Genomic DNA, 12,722 nt, shown 5'->3' with positions numbered 1-12,722 from the left:
GTGATATGTGGTTAGAATGGGGCAATGTTGGTGGACAGATGATGCATTCAGGAAAAGCAGCCAGGACTGGGGATGGGTATATTGAGGTGAATACTTCTCCCTAAGACAGGATATGCCCCCCAGGCACCCTGGGACAGGATCTCAGGCCTGTCTCAGGGCAGTTAGGAAACTACTCTGAAGCAATGTTATTTTGGGAAGTATATATGTTTAAAAAAAGACTGCTGGCCTCCCCAAGTCATCCCTGAAGTATCTCTGCTAAAATTACTCACTGGCCTCACTGACACCACATCCACCTCCGTGGTGCCCCGGCTGCCCAATAGTCAGTACTAAGTTCACATTTCACACCCTCGTGCTCAAGGCTTTGTCACTCCACCTCTGCCCCAGGAGCCGTTTTCTCATTTCTGCCTCACTTGGGCCCACTGCTGCCCAAGCCCATCTTTCATCAACCCTATTTATTGTCCCCTTGCCACTTATCAACCACAAGTGGAAGTGCACAGGAAACACTGTAAGGACACACGAAACAGCTTCAGCACTGGGGGGACATGGATGGGGAACAACAGCATCAGACAGATAAGCTGCATCAGGCTCTGGAAAGTGGGCTCTTAAATTCTGCTGTAAAAGTTCAAGACTAGAAGTTCAAAAACTCTCTTTTTTTTTTTTTCTGAGACAGAGTCTCACTCTGTTGCCCAGGCTGAAGCGCAGCGGTGCAATCTCAGCTCACTGCAACCTCCACCTGCTGGGTTCATGCAATTCTCCTGCCTCAGCCTCCCGAGTAGCTAGGAGTACAGGCGCCCACCACCACGCCCTGGTTAATTTTTTTGTATTTTTAATAGAGACAGGGTTTCACCATGTTAGACAGGGTAGTCTCCAACTCCTGACCTCAGGTGATCAGCCCACCTTGGCCTCCCAAAGCATGGGACTACAGGTGTGAGCCACCACGTCTGGTCGACTTACTCTCTTTTAAATGTTTTTTTTAAATGTTTCCATGGGCAAGCTACATTCCCCTGTGAAAGGAAAATAAATCTTGGGACCCCAAATCAAAAGTGGTGGTGTGCCTGTAGTTCCAGTTACTCGGGCGGCTGAGGCATGAGAATTGCTTGAACCTGGGAAGCAGAGGTTGCAGTGAGCCGAGATTACATCACTACACTTCTGTACTCTAGCCTGGGCAACACAGTGACACTGTCTCAAAAAAAAAACAAAAAACAGTAGTTCAGGTGTGACTGATGCTATGAGAAAGGATCTTAGGTGAGGTGTAGACTTTATTTTTAAATAAGCACATGTTTCCTAAGAACCTTCTATTTTAAAAGGTAACCTCTATTTTTATATAACAGCATGGGCTCTGGAATCATATCACCTAAGATTCATATGCTAGCTCTGCTGCTCACTAGTTTGTGATCTTGAGCAAGTTATTTAACCTCTACGTTTCCTAACTGTAAAATGGATTGATAAAGTACCTACAGTGCTTACCTCATAGGGTTGTTGTGAGAATTAAGTGCATTATTATATAAATGTAAAGAGCTTAGAATAAAGACCTGGCATATAATAAGCGTTATATAAGTATTAGCTATTATTGCTGTGTTATTTGTGGCATACTGGTTTTCCATTTACATATTTATTTAAAAGTTCCCTTTAAATTTACGTTAGGTCACAAAGTGAGTTGATTTTTAAAATAATAATATTGGTATGTACGTACAAGGATATAGGACAAATTGAGAGTGGTACATAAATAAAAACAAAAACTTAGGTAGGGGGAAAAGCTAGGAGCTTGGAGGAAAATATGTTATTAAAAGCAAGGTGCTGGCCAGGAACAGTGGCTCACGCCTGTAATCTCAGCACTGTGGGAAGCCAAGGCAGGTGGATCACCTGAGGTCAGGAGTTAGAGATCCGCCTGGCTAACATGGTGAAACCCCATCTCTACTATAAATACAAAAATTAGCCAGGCGTGGTGGCGTGCGCCTGTAATCCCAACTACTTGGGAGGCTAAGGCAGGAGAATCGCTTAAACCCAGGAGGCAGAGGTTACCGTGAGCCAAGATCACACCATTGCACTCCAGCCTCGACAACAAGAGCTAAACTCCACCTCAAAAAAACAAAACAAAAAACCAAAAGCAAGATGCCAAAAAAGTGTTATAAAAACCCTGAAGAAATAATTTCTCTTATCTGGGCCTCCATTTTCTTGTATGTAAAATTAAACGTTGAGACCTTCTGGCTCTAGAACTCTGAGGTTTGCATATAACCTACTTTTCCCTTGTTGTATTCACAACACTGTTTCCTCAATGGGTAAAGACAAAGAAGGCACAGCCCTTGGAGATTAATTACTTGGGTGGGGGAAGATTTCTTAAAAGTTTATTGTAATTTGGAGATTAATTACTTGGGTGGGGGAAGATTTCTTAAAAGTTTATTGTAACAGAGTTTGGCATATAGTACATGTACTTCATGGCAGGGAAAAAAAAGCATTGTGAACAGAAGAGAGATCTCATGCAAAAAGCTCTCAATCAAAAGTAGGTATCAGGGAGGAGAACCATTTCTAAGCCTAATCATGACTTTTGTAAAGCCTGGAAAATATAACTTCAAGTTGCTTCTGATTTAGTGCTAAGAAAATACAATAAACAAAACTAGGTACTCAGTCAAAGGTAATACACTGGTGCAGTTTCCCCTAAAAGCATGGTGACTCTAAAACAAGCAAAAAGAAAGAAGATAGGAAAACAGAGTGCTTCCAGAGTTATCCCGGACCTGCATCAATCCAAGCAACCCAAACCAGTGGCGGTGGGTGAGGTCCCCATCTGCACTGAAATGTAACTAAAAGCCGCTTTTGCATTTATGCAGGTGCCTAACTCCATTGCTTATTCTGTGACTGTAGCCTTGCTTCCTGATTGCACATTTTCTCTAAAATTGTGGTTGTGAGTGTATTATCAAACTACAACCCACTTCTCTGAAACAGTTTCCAGTGGCTCTTGATAAACTTTTCTCCAGCTTAACTGACCCACTAACAGCTCCCAGTAGAAGCTTCATGTTTCCCACCATCAGGCTTTTTATCATGTAATTCCTACTGCCTGGAATGTTCTGCCAATCCAGTCCATTTGCATTTCTGCAAGTTGAAATTCTATCTATAATGGAGAGGCAATATAAGGAAGTATTAGGATCACAGACTCTGTAGCTAGAGTGTCTGAACTCTTACTTGCTCCACCATGTACCAGCTGAGCGCTCTAGGAATATTACATAACCTCTGTGTGCCTCGGTTACCTCCTCTGAAACAGGTGATAAAGTAACCCACTGAAAGGGGTTGTTGTCAAAACTAACGGGCTAATATATGAAAAGGGCTTACAGCAGTCCTGGCACATAGTAAAACTGTCAGCTATTATGATAACAATAGCAACCCAATGACAATAACTACTACTACATATTGTCAAGGCTCAGGTCAAATGGTGCCTCTCTACAAAGCACACCCTGAACTTTCTATCTGGAAGAAACCATTTTCTCCTCTGAATTCCTATTTTAACTGTCATCTCTCTCAGAACACTTCTGTCCATTTTCTATTATTCACACATATATTATCTCCCATACCAGACTTTGAGTTAACTAAGAGCAAAATCCACCTCTGATAAGTCTCATCACCTGCAGTTCCTAATATGATGCCCTGCTTATAATATCAACCCAAACTTTTGTGTGAATGGGTGAATGGGTGGATATTTGGTCATGAGCAGGACACTTCTGCCAACATGCATAGCCTCAACCTTACCACAACATCTTCCAAAATCTTAGTAGGGCAAGGTCTGGAATGAAATTCAAAGTGTTCATCCTCTGATTTCTTCTTTGATTCTCGCTCCTGGATTCTTTTCTCAATTTCCAAATCAAAGCCAATAGGCTCAGTGGGTGGTTTCACAGGTGGTTTCTTGGGCAAGATGGGCCCACCTTCAAGTATTCTGGGATCAAGTTCACGTGCTTTGAATTTGTATCTGTAAGGTAAAAATTTAAATAACCACAAAAAAAATTTAATAAAATAAAAACTTCACAAACAAAGTGAGCCAACCACAAAGAAAAGTAATCATTAAAATTATGCTCCCATTGACTGGACAACAGAATAAAATAAATAGAAATGAAAAACAATTGGCCAGGCACAGTGGCTCATGCCTGTAATCCCAGCACTTTGGGAAGCCAAGGCGGACGGATAACTTGAGATCAGGAGTTCAAGACCAGCCTGGCCAACATAGTGAAACCCCATCTCTACCAAAAATACAAAAATTAGCCGGGCATGGTGACGCACACCTGTAATCCCAGGTACTAGGGAGGCTGAGGCAGGAGAATCTCTTGAACTCAGGAGGCAGAGGTTACAGTGAGCTAAGAAGCACCACTGAACTCCAGCCTGGGCAACAAGAGCAAAACTTCATCTCAAAATAAATAAACAAATAAATAATAATAAAAGAATAAAAGAAAAAATGATTACCCATCACACACAGTAAAATTTCAACTCTCCACAACACTATCTTTACCTCTAGAAGAAAGAATAAATGAGACAGTCCTAACATCCCTACTACTTAAGAATTGAGGCTTCACTTCACAAAAGCTCCCCTCCTCAAAAGAAGCACAAAAAGGAAAGGAAGAAGGATATAGGAAATAAACTCCAATGCTATGAACCACACTAAGTTTCCATTTCCCTCCACTAGTAACAGCTGTAACAATACCTTGGGGAGTCACAAAACGGTGGGATCTACCTAACCTAACCTTAGAGGGTACTCCTTAATTGAAATCCTAAGTAAATTCTTCTACTCCAACCTCTGGATTCTATTTTGTGGGGGTGGGTGTGTGTGTCAGTCTCGCTTTGTCATCCAGGCTAGAGTGTAGTGGGGTGATCTTGGCTCACTGAAGCACTGACCTCCTGGGTTCAGGCTGCCCTGTAGTACGTGGGACTACAGACGTGTGCCACCATGCCCAGCTAATTTTTTTTGTATTTTTTGTAGAGACGTGGTTTCACCATGTTGCCCCAGGCTGGTCTCAAACTCCTGGATTCAAGTGATCCTCCTGCCTTGGCCTCCCAAAGTACTGGGATTACAGGTGTGAGCCACCATACCCAGCCTGGATTCAATTTTTACCACTTTATACTCCAGGATATCTCCATATTCCCACTACAGTCCTTAAATCATAAAGGCAGGGATGTAGCCTGCAGAGCGTACTGCTCAAATGCCATAAATTTTCACGGAAAGAAAAATAGCAACTGTCATCCTTACAGAATTGAAAATAAAGTAGGCAGATTCTTGGAACTCTTCCTCATATACTGCCAGTGGGACTTACTGTTGCAGTTTCTCGAACTCCTCAGCCTCCAACTCTGCTGCACTTTTGCAGGTCACAGGCCGTGCACGGTGTTTGGTTTGCAGTACAGGAGTCTGTGGGTCTCTGCAAATCTTGGTCACAGATTTGGAGGGTAACAGGTCTGTAAACAGAGACGATAGACACTCATCTAGCTTCGCAAGACCCAGTTTACTTTTAAGTGCTGATTCACCTATGTAGCCCAGAGAGGGATAAACCAACCACAAAGTGGCGGGCCCACAACCCTCAGCTCAGCTTACATTGGTAAAACCAACCAACATTCAGTTACTTCTCCCCTATTCCTCTTTTATTGAGGGGTATGATTAAGGTAGCCTTTGGGTAAACTCTACTGTCACCTTCTCAACTGAAAATCCATCCATGTCTGGTCTGATAGGGTTCCTTATCACTGCAAGGGCCTAGACTGACTTTCATTTTTTTTGAGACAGGGTCTCACTCTGTTGCCCAGGCTAGAGTGCAGGGCCATAATGGCTCACTACAAATTCAACCTCTCTGGACTCAGGTGATCCTCCCACCTCAGCCTCCTAAGCAGCTGGGACTACAGACATGCACCACCATGCCCAGATAATTTTTATATTCTTTGTAGAGACAGGGTTTCACTATGTTGCCTAGGCTGGTCTTTTTTTTTTTTTTTTTTTTTGAGACGGAGTCTCGCTCTGTCGCCCAGGCTGGAGTGCAGTGGCCGGATCTCAGCTCACTGCACGCTCCGCCTCCCGGGTTCCCGCCATTCTCCTGCCTCAGCCTCCCAAGTAGCTGGGACTACAGGCGCCCACCAACGCGCCCGGCTAGTTTTTTGTATTTTTTTAGTAGAGACGGGGTTTCACCGTATTAGCCAGGATGGTCTCGACCTCCTGACCTCGTGATCCGCCCGTCTCGGCCTCCCAAAGTGCTGGGATTACAGGCTTGAGCCACCGCGCCCGGCCCCTAGGCTGGTCTTGAACTACTGGGCTCAAGCAATACACCCATCTCAGCCTCCCAGATTGCTGGGATTATAGGTGTTAAGCCACTGTGCCTGGCCAGGCCTATACTTTCTATTGACAATGCCAATTATTTTGCTTGTTATTAACACAAAAAATTTTTGCTTATTCCAGCTTTAAGATATAAGACCTTCCTGGTCGGGCGCGGTGGCTCACGCCTGTAATCCCAGCACTTTGGGAAGCTGAGGCGGGTGGATCACGAGGTCAGGAGATCGAGACCATCCTGGCTAACACGGTGAAACCCCGTCTCTGCTAAAAATACAAAAAATTAACCAGGCATGGTGGTGGGCACCTGTAGTCCCAGCTACTCAGAAGGCTGAGGCAGGAGAACAGTGTGAACCCGGGAGGTGGAGCTTGCAGTAAGCCGAGACTGTGCCACTACACTCCAGCCTGGGCGACAGAGCAAGACTCAGTCTCAAAAAAAAAAAAAAAAAAAAGATATAAGGCCTTCCTAAAGACCAAGTAAAGCCTGAATAGAATGGCTCAAACCTGTAATTCTAGCAATTTAGAAGGCCAAAGCAGAAGGACTGCTTGAGGCCAGGTGCTGAAGACCAGCCTGGGCAACATAATGAGACCCTGGTCTCTTAAGAAAATATAAAAATTAGGTGAGCATGGTGGCATGTACCTATAGTCCCAATTACTCGGAAGGCTAAGGCAGGAGGATCACTTGAGCCCAGGAGTTGGACACTGAAGTGAGCCATGATCATGCCACTGCACTCCAGCCTGGGTGACAGAGCAAGACCCTGTCTCTAAAAAGCAAAACAAGAAGGAAAATAATAAATAAATAAATAAAAATCAAAACAAAAAAAGACCAAGTGAAAACTCCCAATTTTATGAAATCAATATAAAAGCATCAAGACCACCTCTTAGGCCGGGCGCGGTGGCTCAAGCCTGTAATCCCAGCACTTTGGGAGGCCGAGACGGCGGATCACGAGGTCAGGAGATCGAGACCATCCTGGCTAACAGGTGAAACCCCGTCTCTACTAAAAAATACAAAAACCTAGCCGGGGCCGGGCGCGGTGGCTCAAGCCTGTAATCCCAGCACTTTGGGAGGCCGAGACGGCGGATCACGAGGTCAGGAGATCGAGACCATCCTGGCTAACACGGTGAAACCCCGTCTCTACTAAAAAATACAAAAAACTAGCCAGGCGAGGTGGCGGGCGCCTGTAGTCCCAGCTACTCGGGAGGCTGAGGCAGGAGAATGGCGTAAACCCACGAGGCGGAGCTTGCAGTGAGCTGAGATCCGGCCACTGCACTCCAGCCTGGGCGGCAGAGCGAGACTCCCTCTCAAAAAAAAAAAAAAAAAAAAAAAAAACTAGCCGGGCGAGGTAGCAGGCGCCGGTAGTCCCAGCTACTCGGGAGGCTGAGGCAGGAGAATGGCGTGAACCCGGGAGGCGGAGCTTGCGGTGAGCTGAGATCCGGCCACTGCACTCCAGCCTGAGCGACAGAGTGAGACTTCGTCTCAAAAAAAAAAAAAAAAAAAAAAGACCGCCTCTTAGAGAAAATCAAATGGAGAAAGTTAAAAACTAAGTTAAAGCATCAATATTAAGACATCACCACCACTCACTGAAAATACTAATTTACCTGGCCAGCGAAACCTTGTCAATTTTCATAACTAATATAGAATGAATCTTTCAATTTAGGTCTTGTCACGTAACAGTGGTAGATCAAAACCAAATCTATTTTAGAAATAAGCCATGTTTCAAAGATACATGTAACCATTATTTAGCTGTAACTGTACAAAGTTTTAAATAAAAATTGCATAGTATAATTTCTCTTTCCATTTGCCAAGACTAGTATTCTAAAAGCATGACATATCAGACTCTGAGTCATATATTATTTGAAAAGTTATGCTTAATATTTAAATTTCCATTAGAATAAAGAAGAATATTTCATTATTTTCTTTTTTTATTTTTTATTTTTTTTTGAGACGAAGTCTCGCTCTGCCGCCCAGGCTGGAGTGCAGTGGCCGGATCTCAGCTTACTGCAAGCTCCGCCTCCTGGGTTTACGCCATTCTCCTGCCTCAGCCTCCCACGTAGCTGGGACTACAGGCACCCGCCACATCGCCTGGCTAGTTTTTTGTATTTTTTAGTAGAGACGGGGTTTCCTCGTGTTAGCCAGGATGGACTCGATCTCCTGACCTCGTGATCCGCCCGTCTCGGCCTCCCAAAGTGCTGGGATTACAGGCTTGAGCCACCGCGCCCGGCCTCATTATTTTCATACTATAAAATCTAACAAAATCATTTTGGCTACTAGAACATAATAACAATATTAAAAAATGCTGCACTTGACCAGGCACAGTGACTCACACCTGTAATCACAGCACTTTGGGAGGTCGAGGCAGGTGGATCACTTGAGGCCAGGAGTTCAAGACCAGCCTGGCCAATGCAGCAAAACTTGGTCTCTACTTAAAATACAAAAAGTAGCTGGGCATGGTGACACACACCTGTAATCCCAGCTACTCAGGAAGCTGAGGCACGAGAATCGCTTGAACCCAAGAGATGGACATTGCAGTGAGCTGAGATTGTATCACTGCACTCCAGCCTGGGTGATGACAGCCAGAACGAGACTCTGTCTCAAAAAAAATGCTTATGCAAGGGTATAAAAAATTTAGAGATCCTCAAAGGTAAAACAACCACATTCTGCTTTACCCAGAATACTATCCCTATACTCCCAACAACTATTTTATACCACCTCCACCCTTCAGATTTCATCTTCCTTCTTGTAGAAATTATTTCCATAAAGACAGAAACTATTAAATTAGAATCCACTCATCTGCTCACCACCAAATCTATAAACTCCCCCAGTATTTGCACCCATTCCTCCCACTCTTCTATCCTCCTTTTAAAGAACACTCACTCCACCTGTGCTAAGTATCCCTCCAATACCTGCCTGTTCAGGGACTTAATCCATTAGTTATCTCCTCTCTCTCTTACCTTCAGCCTCTTTATCTCAGACGAGACTTCTCAACATTCAGACATGCTCTCTCTATCTCCCACCTCCTTTGACTTTTGCATCTCCCTCCTCCTCAAAAGCTCTTACCTCCTCAAAAGCTCTTACCACAAATAGCTCACCATTAGTGACCTATTTATCTCTAATGACAGTTTAAGAATGCAAAGAGGCCGGGCGCAGTGGCTCAAGCCTGTAATCCCAGCACTTTGGGAGGCCGAGATGGGCGGATCACGAGGTCAGGAGATCGAGTCCATCCTGGCTAACACGGTGAAACCCCGTCTCTACTAAAAAATACAAAAAACTAGTCGGGCAATGTGGCGGGCGCCTGTAGTCCCAGCTACGTGGGAGGCTGAGGCAGGAGAATGGCGTGAACCCAGGAGGCGGAGCTTGCAGTGAGCTGAGATCCGGCCACTGCACTCCAGCCTGGGCGGCAGAGCGAGACTCCGTCTCAAAAAAAAAAAAAAGAATGCAAAGAACTAGTTAATTTATCTCTAATGACAGAGATAAATAGGTCGCTACAAATTATGGTAAGGGCTTTTGAAACTTGATGTCAGAAACTTGATGTCGAGTTTTGAAACTTGAATTAGAAACTTTATGTTGAGTAGCACCAAGTCCATTTTATTTACCTCTATACACCTAACACAATGTGCCTGGTTAGTAGTAGTAAAAATTTTGGTGGACCACTGAATAAAAAGCACATAGCCTTGAATGAATGAATGAAATGCCTTCATTTTCTATAGGTAACTAAATGCAATGTGACACTTTGACACATGGCAAAAATGTCCATTAAGGATGTGTAATGACATCTCAGGTTGCCTTAATTCATTCCCCTTGGCCAATTATTGATGAGGAGGATCAAGATGGTTGATGGGTATAAGACAGATAGCTGGGTGGCTTGAAAAATTCTGAAGGATACATTTGTTGTCTGCATAGTCACATGTCATACTTTAATTGAAAAACTAGGATTTCAGCTACAGACAAATCTGTGCTTAAGATGTAAGCAGAGGGAATATAGGAGAGGTTCCATCCAACTGTGATTATTGGTAGGAAACTTACTAATATCATCCTTCTTGCTCCTCAAATGATATCTGTTAGGGGTTCGTTTATGGAAGTCTTCAACCTGCTGTGCAAGGGGCACATATGTAGAAACTGTTTCATCATATGTTCTTTTCTTTCCTTGGGACAGGTTGAAAGGCTTAACAATGGTACATCCTTTAGTCACTCGGGCCTGTAAAAAGAAAAGTTGTTCCTCAAATGAAGTGTCATGGAAGAGCTCACATCTACCATAAGCCACATAGTCGGCACAGAGGATCAATAAAAAAGGCCTGTGTAAAACCAAGATTATTATTCTGAAGTTTGTCTGTCCTTGAGCAAGGGTTATAACTAGTCTATTCTCATTAAAAAGAAAAAAAAGAAAAAAAAAGGAAGGAAGGATCTAGCACGTAACAAATCTTATGTTCTGGAATATTACATAGGTAATTTTTCCTCAACCATGTCAATGTTTTGAAGGAATCCAGAGTAAGCTATCTTAGAATTGAAGACAAAATGTGCTGTACAAAGGAATCTCACCCTCAACTCCATTTAAAAAAAAAAAAAAAAATTGATTGGGCCTCTGGGTCTGCATCAGGTCAGGCAGCTTCCTGAATCAGTGGAATCTCTCCATACATCCCCTAAGTGACTGATGAAGAAGCCAATTCCTATTCCTTGGACCAGTAATTTTGATAAAACTGGTCTCTAATTGGAAGCAAAACCCTTCAAGGACCTGTATCTCAAAGAAAGAAGCATAACCTCAGGGTTTAAGAATGCAAATAACTAATTTCAAAAAATGATGATACTGACTACAAACGCAAGTGGAGATTACTAGTACTAGAATTTTTACTTACGATTGTTACTGACTTTGAGATTTGACTGGTCTGCCCCAACCCTATTTCTCCTATAAGATCTGTTAATATAACAGGCATGACGGCTCACGCTTGTAATCCCAGCACTTCGGAAGGCTGAGGCAGGTGGATTGCCTGAGGTCAGGAGTTTGAGATCAGCCTGGCTAACATGGGGATACCTTGTCTCTACTAAAAATACAAAAATTAGCTGGGCGTGGTGGTAGGCGCCTGTAATCCCAGCTACTTGGGAGGCTGAGGCGGGAGAATCACTTGAACCCGGGAGGCAGAAGTTGCAGTGAGCCGAAATCGCGCCATTGTACTCCAGCCTGAGCAACAAAAGTGAAACTCCATTTCAAAAAAAGACAGATCTGTTATATTTTACACAACTTTATAGACACAAGGTTTTTTTCTCAATTATACTATCATAAACAGTGATGCTACACGTAAAATCCTAAACGAACATTAGTAACAGAAATGCTCACTTGGCCAGGCATGGTGGCTCACGCCTGTAATCCCAGCACTTTGGGAGGCCAAGGTGGGCAGTTCACCTGAGGTCGGGAGTCCAAGACCAGCCTGTCCAACATGGAGAAACCCTGTCTTCACTAAAAATACAAAATTGGCCGGGCATGGTGGCACATGCCTATAATCCCAGCTACTAGGGAGGCTGAGGCAGGAGAATTGCCTGAACCTGGGAGGCGGAGGTTGCAGTGAGCCAAGATTGTGCCACTGCACTCCAGCCTGGGCAACAACAGTGAAACTCCGTCTCAAAAAAAAAAGAAAGAAATGCTCATTTAGTCTATCAACTTACAGGAGATGAAGGATGCTTTCGTAGTTCAGATGTAAAGTTCACTTCCTTATACTCCTCCTGGTTCTTAGGATGTTGTTTGATTCGCTCATCTGTGCGGAAGTGGAAGTCAACTGATTTGGTGACCTGGCTCACTGATTTCTTCACAGGTTGCCCTAAGTGAGGAACACAGTAAAACACACAGATAACATTAAGATAAGAAACACTAGTAAATCCCCTTTACTCCAGTCCTTTTGCTATTTCTGTTACCACGGATCTAACTTTGTTCACTATCTACATGTAACCCAAAACTTGAAGTAGTCCTCAGGGACACTAATATATGTGTCATATTCATTGAGTACTATTGGGTTTGAGGCCTTTCAGTCAGATGCAAACTAAAAAAAAAAGTAGTAGGCCGGGCACGGTGGCTCAAGTCTGTAATCCCAGCACTTTGGGAGGCCGAGGCAGGCGGATCACAAGGTCAGGAGATCAAGACCATCCTGGCTAACACGGTGAAACCCCGTCTCTACTAAAAAATACAAAAAATTAGTCAGGCGTGGTGGCGGGCGCCTGTAGTCCCAGCTACTCAGGAGGCTGAGGCAGGAGAATGGTGTGAACCCGGGAGGCGGAGCTTGCAGTGAGCTGAGATCCAGCCACTGCACTCCAGCCTGGGCGACAGAGCGAGACTCCGTCTCCCAAAAAAAAAAAAAAAGGAGCACAGGGAAGAAGAATCCCATCTCCCGGGTGTGGTCATGGCTATGGAGAAAAAGAATAACTGGAATACTTTTGATAGGAAAAGCTATGGAT

The 12,722-nt window shown here is 43.9% G+C and overlaps 1 protein-coding gene across 6 annotated transcripts in view; it reads right to left on the bottom strand.

The window, feature by feature from the left end:
- The window catches only part of TPX2 (TPX2 microtubule nucleation factor), a 71,357-nt gene that overhangs the window by 15,881 nt on the left and 42,754 nt on the right, over positions 1 to 12,722 (bottom strand). For all 6 annotated transcript variants that reach the window (XM_033186053.1, XM_033186054.1, XM_033186049.1 and 3 more), the window contains 4 exons: positions 11,940 to 12,091; positions 10,308 to 10,479; positions 5,289 to 5,427; positions 3,739 to 3,955 (listed from right to left, as the gene is read on the bottom strand). In XM_033186053.1, the coding sequence (XP_033041944.1) occupies positions 3,739 to 3,955; positions 5,289 to 5,427; positions 10,308 to 10,479; positions 11,940 to 12,091 (680 nt within the window). The remainder of the gene's footprint in view (positions 1 to 3,738; positions 3,956 to 5,288; positions 5,428 to 10,307; positions 10,480 to 11,939; positions 12,092 to 12,722) is intronic.

The sequence above is a fragment of the Trachypithecus francoisi genome, unplaced genomic scaffold (assembly GCF_009764315.1).
Source record: "Trachypithecus francoisi isolate TF-2019V2 unplaced genomic scaffold, Tfra_2.0 Lachesis_group21, whole genome shotgun sequence".
NCBI lineage: Eukaryota > Metazoa > Chordata > Mammalia > Primates > Cercopithecidae > Trachypithecus > Trachypithecus francoisi.
Note: the sequence above shows the minus strand (reverse complement) of the source record. Positions and strands in the feature narration are given on the sequence as shown.